The 8,993-nt window shown below is 33.1% G+C and overlaps 3 protein-coding genes across 3 annotated transcripts in view; all 3 read left to right on the top strand.

The window, feature by feature from the left end:
- HELRODRAFT_70493 (hypothetical protein) overlaps positions 1-383 on the top strand; it is a gene marked incomplete at both ends in the record, with an annotated part of 1,783 nt that extends 1,400 nt beyond the window's left edge. Inside the window, one exon of the mRNA XM_009031893.1 lies at positions 104-383. Coding sequence (XP_009030141.1) covers positions 104-383 — 280 coding nt within the window. The remainder of the gene's footprint in view (positions 1-103) is intronic.
- A 3,618-nt stretch (positions 384-4,001) lies between these two features.
- HELRODRAFT_165652 (hypothetical protein) lies at positions 4,002-4,493 on the top strand (the record flags this gene model as incomplete). The annotated part of the gene is made up of 1 exon (XM_009032182.1): positions 4,002-4,493. The coding sequence occupies one exon, from the start codon at positions 4,002-4,004 to the stop codon at positions 4,491-4,493; it is 492 nt and encodes a 163-aa protein (XP_009030430.1).
- Positions 4,494-6,026: 1,533 nt separating this feature from the next.
- Positions 6,027-7,758, top strand: HELRODRAFT_165651 (hypothetical protein; the record flags this gene model as incomplete). The annotated part of the gene is made up of 3 exons (XM_009032181.1): positions 6,027-6,210; positions 6,645-6,824; positions 7,067-7,758. 3 exons carry the CDS (start codon positions 6,027-6,029, stop codon positions 7,756-7,758), a joined length of 1,056 nt encoding a protein of 351 aa, XP_009030429.1.
- Between the last annotated feature and the right edge of the window lie 1,235 nt (positions 7,759-8,993).

Here is an 8,993-nt window from a genome sequence, read left to right as displayed (position 1 = left end):
CTATGTATATATGTACGTGTGTGAAGAAATGGAGTGTGACTTTCTGCATGTTTGTACAATTGATTCCTGGTCTGGCCAGGCTGGCACAATCATGTTTGGTCAGCCGTTTGTGTTTATGTATTCTAGTGTTTGCGTTTGTGTGTTTGTTAGTGTGTGTGTGTGTGTTGGCGTGTTCTTGTTTGCTTGTATGTGTCAGTATTTGTATATTTGGGTATATTGGTAGATATTCATGTGTGTGTGTGTGTGTGTGTGTGTGTGTGTGTGTGTGTGTGGTGTGTGTGTGTGTGTGTGTGTGTGTGTGGTGTGTGTGTGTGTTTCTGTTTTTCCTTCTATTTTTCTTTCTGTGCTTTTTTTCTTTGTTTTTAGCATACTTATTTTTTTAACTTACGCCACTAAGCACTTTACAGACATCAGCATCAGAATGAATTGTGCCAAGAAGAAGATGAAAAAAATTATTTCATGAAAGTTATATTCCTAAAAGCTCATCACCAGAGATGTTAAATGATAACACGAATAACATTATATTTACTCATATGTGGATCACATAACAAGTTTATCGATCATGATTGCAGTAATTCTTGTACAAAGACGCGTACACGAGATTACGTAACACATTTATATGATGCTATCTCCACAACAATGGTATGGATGTACAAATTTAGGGTATTTGATACAAATTTAGGGTGCCTACTTTGTGTACATTTTTGTATGCTGGTGCAATACATATGCAAAAAACGTTTGTACATATTCTCGATTATATCTATAATGTGTTTATACATTGTACATGTTATATATATATATATATACATATATAAATATATATACATAAGTAAATATATATATATATATATATATATATATATATATATATATATATATATATATATATACTGTGTATGTACATAGAACGAGATGGAAATTGAATTTCCATGCCAGGCTTCTCTCCTTATATGCTGTAAAAATAAATTTCTCCGCCAAAATGTGTTAGTGTGTATGTGTGTGTTTGTGCGTGCTTATAGGCTAAAATGTGTGTCTGTGTTTGTTTGTATGTGTTCTTATGTATGTGTATACTAATATGTTTGGGTATGTTTTTGTTTATATGCCTGTTTGTGTGTGTTCATACGTTTGTATGTTTGCAAGATTGTGTATGTTTTTCTATTTGATGGTGTTATTGGGTAAATACACGTGATGTAAAAATTGTTTGTTGCGTACGGTTGCGTGTATATCCGTGTTATGATGTTAATGCTAATGTGTTTTGGGACTTCGCTTATGTGTTATGTGTTTTGTCGCGTACGTGCGACTAAATCTGTGTTGCTTGTGTGATGTGCTGTAAATGTGTGAAAGCGAGCATGTTGTTAGGGTTCAACTGATTAGCTTATATAGTGACACACGCACAGACTTACAAACACACACACTCACACACAGACAAACATGCTTACACATACTTTTTTTTACATTAGTTTCCGTTTGTGTGGGTTAATGTGTATGTTTGTGAGTGTGAGAGAGAGAGAGAGAGAGTGAGTCTGAGTGTGTGCGTGTGTATGTGTGTGTTTGCGTGCCTGTGTGTGTGTGTGTGTGTGTGTGTGTGTGTGTGTGTGTGTGTGTGCCCCCCGTGTGTGGTAGTGTCTAACAAGGTGTTTTCAAAAATTTTCTATGGTTTCGCATTATTGATAAAGAGATAATAATATTTATAACGAAGAGGAAAAAGTTTTATATTATTTGAAAGTAATAATGCTACATAATTATTTTTTATTAATTATATTTTTTATATTAATTATACCATCATCACCATCATCATCACCGTCTTATATAGTAACATTTGACATAATGATTACAGCAGTAATCGAACGTTAACGTCATTGGTGGGATTAATATAATTATAAATAGTAGCATTTAACATCATGTTTTGCAACGACATTAACAATTAGAGTTACATTAACGTGGTTAAAAAATTGTGGTTGTATCTTTGTGGTTATATCTTTATGGTTATATCTTCGTGGTTATACCATTGTGGCTATATCTTTTTGGTAATGTCCTTGTTGTTATATTTTGATGGTTATATCACGTAATTCAATTTTACAAATTGATACTAGTAACATTAAGCAATTGTTTCGAAGCAGTTTTACACTTTTAACCTTCGTAGTAATGGAAGTAGCCAGCATGCAATGGAGTATTTTATTACTGAAGGAAGTATTAAAGCAGCCACAGTTAGAGTATCATATGAGGCCATATTGCCTAATGCGTTTTTACATTTGGCTGCTTTGTACTCTTTCGGTGTGTGTGTTTTATATAGGTATAGTGGTATTACTCTATCGTGTCTTCTCCTTCATTCATTTTGTCGCACTTTCATTTACTTTATGCTACCTTTTTTGGTTTCCTTATTTTCCTCAATTCCCTTTTTTTTCTTTCTTTTTTTCACTATTTTCTCTTTCTCTCTTTCTTTTTCGTTAATTTTTTTAATTTGTACATAATCATACACATCTATGGTAGCATCATCTCTCTCTCTCTCTCTCTCTCTCTCTCTCTCTCTCTCTCTCTCTCTCTCTCTGTGTCTATCTCTCTTGCTCTTTTCCTTTCTCTTCTTCTATCCATCTTTCTCCCAATTATTTCTCCATCTATACATCTTGATATTTGCATAGTTATATTCCCGCATACAACCCTTGCTCTCTTCATATTTATTTCTTTTGCATTTTTTTCTTCTTCTCTTTAAACGTTTTTCTGAGTTTTTTTAAATTTTGGTTTTTTATCTTTCTTACTATAAAATTTTTTAACTCTCACAGTCTTGGTTTTATAATTTTTTTCGATTTTTTGTCAGATCTCTTACTTATTTTCAAATTTTCTGGCTCTCCCTCCCTCTCTCTCTCTCTCTTTCTCTCTCTCTCTTTCTCTCTCTCTCTCTCTCTCTCTCTCTCTCTATCTATCTATCTTTTTTTCTTTTATTTCCACCAAATTTTTTTTTGTTTTTTTTCAACTTAGCTAAGACTTGTTTTTATTTCCACATTGTTTCCATATATCATTACTTGCAAGCAGTTGAAAAAAAAACTTCCTTTCATTCCTCGTTTGAAAAATTTAAATATATTTTAATCCCCATTTTATGAGATTTCACTTTCTGTTGTTGTATTCTTTCATCTGCCACCGTTTGGTATTTTTCTCTTCTCGATTCGTCAATCGACGACAATTGTTGGGAAAGGGTTGGTAGAAATAGTTGAGAAGGATGAATTAAAATAATGACGGATGGATTGAGGGATGGAGAAAATTGAAAATAATAGTTGAGGAAAAAATGAAGGAAGGAGGGATTGAATGGAAAAGAGAAAAATGCGGAAAAGAAGAAATATAGAATGAGAAAGATAGATGGAAAGAAAGAGAAATAAGTAACAGAATAAGTAGAGGAAAATAGAGAGAGAGAGAGAGAGAGAGAGAGAGAGAGAGAGAAGAGAGAAAGAATGAGAAAGAAAAAAAGAGAAAGTAGGAGAAAAAGAGATAGGGAGAGTGGAAAAAGACTTATTAGACACGTCGGCGATTGTCGCATCTCCCGCATCATTATGTGGCACGTGATCGAGTGCCGCACTAATCGTCACGATGACGACCACTATCGCGATGACGTCATCATGATGACATGACGTCAGTGACGTTGATTCCTATGATGATGATGATGATGGTAAGGATGATGATGATGATGATGGTGATGATAATTTTGATGCTGATTATGGTGACGACGACGACGATGATAATGATGATGATGAAGACGATGGTGATAATGGTGGTGATGAATAAAAGTCATGATTAATGAGGCCAATTGAATGATATCATGATGCTGATGAGTGGAATGATTGTGTCGTTAGGTGGGCGTTGCTATGATAGCGTTTGTATTTGTGATAATGATGAAGACGACGACGATGTGGAATAATTTTGATAATAAAGAGTATTAATTCAAAAAAAATGACGAGGTTTTTTAAAATGAGAAAGCCATAATGATGACATCAACAATATGATGATGTATCATGGTGATAACATTAATAATATTCCATGATGAGGACATTAATGACGATGACAAAAAAAAAGAAGAAGAAAAAGACGAAGAAGAAGAAAAAAAAGAAGAAAAAGAAGAAAAAGAAGAAAAAGAAAAAGAGGAAGAAGAAAAAGAAAAAGAAGAAGAAGAGGAAGAAGAAGAAGTAAATGATGATAACGATAGTGACTGTGGTCAAGAAAACGAAATTGTCGAAGAGACTGATGTCGAGATCTATAATGAGAAGGACAATGTTATGAATCGACCACAAGACATCAACAAAGCCAACAGCAACCACAACAACATCAACAACAAAACCACCAACAACCACAACAACAACAACAACAAAACCTCCAACGACAACAACAACAAGGACCACAACGGCGGCAGCAGCAACCAGATTATCGACAACCTCAATTTGAAAACTAACGACATCAACAAAACCAACGCAACAACAACAACAACATTATTGACGGCATTAACTTGAAAATTAACAACATCAGCTCGGTCTCTTTCTACTTCATCATCTCAAAAACCAGCATAGCGAAATCGCGATAAACTGCATTATAAATGAAGGAACAACTCAGTCTAACAGCAATGCGAAACATCAAAGTTGTGACATCAATAACGCCATGGCATTAATAACGTCATAATCACAACGTAAACAATGTCGCAAACATAAACAAAATCAACAAAGTAACAATGTTATCACCACAAAGACATCAACAACTACTAAATTACACTCACAACATCATGATCAATTTTTTAACTTCAACAAAAATGTTTCAGTGGCATCAAAATACAAAAATGTTGACAACACAGTTGCAAACATTTTTAAAAAAAAGGTTATTTATTTATTTATTTAAAGGATAACCAAAAAATATAAACTTGTGGATAGGCCACCCTTAACTAAGAATTCCAACTGTAAATGTAACCGAAATGTCAAATAAATACATACACACAAATTCTTACTATAAATGTAACAGAAATGTCAAATAAATACATATACACAAACACATGCTCACAGGTACACCATTCTATGAATACCGTCGTGTTTCATATACCTAAAGGTGACAGTATAGTCACAACTGAGACTGAAAAATTCGCTTACTAAGAACATCAAAATTAAATAAGTTGTAAAATAGTGTAAAACTAATTAAAATAAGTGTTTTTTTAACTAAAAAAGTTTTTAGCTTCTTTTTAAATAAGTATAATGAGTTGATTGTTTTAATTTCATGTGGCAATACAGTATCCCATACCCTCGGACCATTAAGTTTGATGCTTGAGTGAAAAGGTTATCAATTTAACATCATAAACAATATATACATAAACAACAATGATGCCATAAACAACAACACTCTAATAAACAAAAACAACACTTTTCATGAACAACAATAACGATACTTTTTTCTATAAAATTTATTTTGGCTGGCATAATTTTATTGTTTTTTTTTTGTTTTTTTTGAACGGCCTATGTTAAATTTTAATTTTTGTGTCGCAGAATTTATGTTTAAAGTTGTTGCAAAATTTGCAACCAGGTGTATTAAAGCTGCTTCCTTCAATAGTTTTTTTAATGTTTTATGCCTTTCTTGTTAGCTGTCGACCATGGTATACTATTTTCAACATTAGATAAACCAGTGAATAAATTAACCAGAGTAGGGGCGTTGTCATTGTTAATTTTTAATACATCACTAGTCTTAACATGTGATGGGTGATGATTTCATCAGTTATGTTAGCAATTGTAGTACAGTAAAAGTCCTCTAGAGCGGGACCCTAAAGAACGGACAGATAAGAGTAACGGACAGTATTGCTTGGCACGGAACCGTTTTGCATGTTAAATAGACCCTAAAGAACGGACATTTTAAAGGAACGAACTACGGACAGGGTTTTAAGTACAAATTGACTTTTATGCCTTAAAGAGCGGACAATTTGTAACAAAAACACATGGAATATTTAATAAAATGCGCCATCTAATTTGAATATTTGTATCGCGGTCGTGTTGATAAACTGTTGTGTAATAATGGAGTCGACTCTGCGAAAAAAATTTTTAAACTTGGAAGAAAAAATGCTGGTGGTGAAAAAATTAAATGATGGAGTTAGCATACGAAAAATTGCTGAAGAATTTCGTTGCGGAAAAACTCAAATTGCAAATATTCGTGAAAATAAAGAATCTGTAAAAAGGCAGTGGGAAGCGGGAGTGCCGAGTAAGAATAAAACGTTGAAAAGACGAAAAACGGAATTTTGAAGAGATCAATTTTAAATTGTTTGAATGGTTTTCTGAAGCTCGGTCAAAGAATCTGCCAGTTAGTGGACCAATGGTGAAGGTTAGAGTTCTTTAAACAAAATTTTACCTTACAACCTTTTTAAAAATAGGGAAAATAAAGAATTTATTTTGTTTTTTTCTAACCTTCTTTATTATTGTTAGGAAAAATTTATTGTTATTGCTGTAGACTGTATCGGCTGTGAAAATTTCATGGCATCAACTGGTTGGCTAAGAAGTTGGCAGAAGCAGTTTGGGATAACATTTGTACAACTTGCTGGTGAAGCTGCTGATGTTGATGAAAAAATAGTTGATGATTGAAAAAAAGGCTTCCTGAGATTACATCTGGATTTTTACCTGAAAATATATTCAATGCAGATGAGACAGGTCTTTATTATCGCAGTTTACCACAACGTTCACTTGTTTTGAAATCTGATAAAAGGAAAGGCATCAAGACAGCCAAAGAAAGAATAACTGTTCTTTTAGCTTGCTCTCAGACAGGGGAAAAATTGCCACCTTTGGTCATTGGCTATGCAGAAAATCCTCGATGTTTTAAAGGTTAAAATTTCAGATGATATTTTCAAAACTATAAAAAATTTCAACTGATTAATTTTATTTATAGCCTTGAAAAAAAACAGTTTACCTGTGATGTATCGCTGGAACAAAAGGGCATGGATGACTGCCAGATTATTTTTAGAGTGGTGCCAAATCTTAAACAATAAAATGCAAATAAAAGGTTTGGCGTTTAAATTAAATATATAAATATTTTTTATACTTATCTAATTAACACATTTTTTTAGGAAGAAAGATCCTTCTCTTTGTTGATAATTGTTCTGCTCATCCAGAGATTTCCATGTCAAATGTTATCGTTAAGTATTTACCACCAAAAACAACGTCATGCTTGCAGCCATTAGATGCTGGCATAATTTCACAAATTAAAGCTATTTATAGGAAAAAGTTATTGAGACATGTTTTGACAGACATGGAAGAAGCAGATACAGCACGAGAACTAGCAAAATTTGTTAACCTATTAAATGCAATTAATTGGTTGGATGTGGCATGGAGAAATGTTAATCCTACTTCAATCACAAAATGTTTTAATAAGTGTGGTTTTGGAATAGGAGAAAATATAGATACAGATGTGCAGCTGATTGAAACTGATCCTTCCATAACCAGCCTTTTGGGTTCTGTTACTTGGGAGAATTTTGTAACCATGGATAACAATGATGACTCAACCCATAGCCCACAAAGTTCTGAAAATCATGAACAATTTAAAGTCCAAGATGATGAAGAGGAAAAAGAGGCTCCAGTCCAAGAAGTTTCTACAAAGATGGCATTACAATGTGCCAGGAAGCTAATTTCCTATTCGATACATATGGGCAATAGAGAATTGTTACAATTTTCTGAGAACATTGAAAATGTTTTAGAAATTGAATTGTTAAAAACAAAATGTTTCGGCAAACAGACAACTATGAATGATTTTCTTCCATAACAATATTAAAAACGTGTTGTTTTATTTTAATTTTTTATGTAGTATATCAAAAAAGATTTTGATGTTGAGTCTTGAGGAGAGGACAGTTTGGTCATTCCCCAACGGTGTCCTCTCTAGAGGACTTTTACTGTATCTAATAAATTAGGAATATTCAAACTATTGACATTAAAGCATTGTTAAAGCAAACATAGCATACATGAAAATTGTTATTTACAATATCATTTAATATTGAGAATGAATTAATAACTTCAGTAAATTTATGTTCAAGTAGATTCACTTCATCAAACAGCTTTGTCAGCACAGAATATTCACTGCCCGATGACAATTCAGATGAGGAAAACGACGATGACGACTGGACCAACGACGATGATGACGAAAATTTAAATGTCGAGGTCGTGAAGATATGCATTTTCCCGATCACGTTCTAGTCTCTCTCAATTGGTGAAGAGTCGAAAAGGCGTCCTCTATGTCTTTATTGGCGTCTACTTTGTTGGCGGATGTTTTTCTGCCCTCTTTTTCCTTTGCCATTTCACCAAGTTTAATGACGTCACCGAACTAAAGTTACTTCGAATAGGCAATAAAAATGAGTTCATAATGTTCGAGACAGCTTCTAATTAAGATTTTTTTGTCCAAATTTGTAGTTTTATTCACGATATAAAATAAAAGTTCATTATTTACATAAATATTATGTTATTAGAAATATTATCCCGGAAATATTGCCATATTGTCACTTCGACAACTTAAAAAAATATATTATAAACTACCACATCATAAGCAACAACATAAGCAACAATATTATACATAAAAACATCAACGTCATCAAAAACAAAAATATCATCATAAACAACACTGAAAAACAACAACATTAACAACAACATTTTCAACCAAATAAAACAACAACATCAACAGAAGCAATACCGACGACCAACAAAACTGAAGAACAACCACACAAACAACTACACAAACACCTAACAGCATCACAATCACATCAACCACAACAACCGAGAAATGAAGCATACATTAGATGTAACGTCAATTTTCCATCCAATAATATTAAGTCTCTTCTTCATTGACATCATCATCGACTACCCCAACTACGACATCATCGTCGTCTTCATCACTATCTTTGCAATAATCATCATCTTCTTCATCATTATTGCCACCATCGTCATTGCCTTATCAATATCACATTATCATCAATTTCTTCATCATTATGGCAGTATCATCTTTTCACA

Source organism: Helobdella robusta, assembly GCF_000326865.2.
Source record: "Helobdella robusta unplaced genomic scaffold HELROscaffold_8, whole genome shotgun sequence".
NCBI classification, from domain to species: Eukaryota; Metazoa; Annelida; class Clitellata; order Rhynchobdellida; family Glossiphoniidae; genus Helobdella; species Helobdella robusta.
This window is presented reverse-complemented; position numbering and strand designations above follow the sequence as displayed.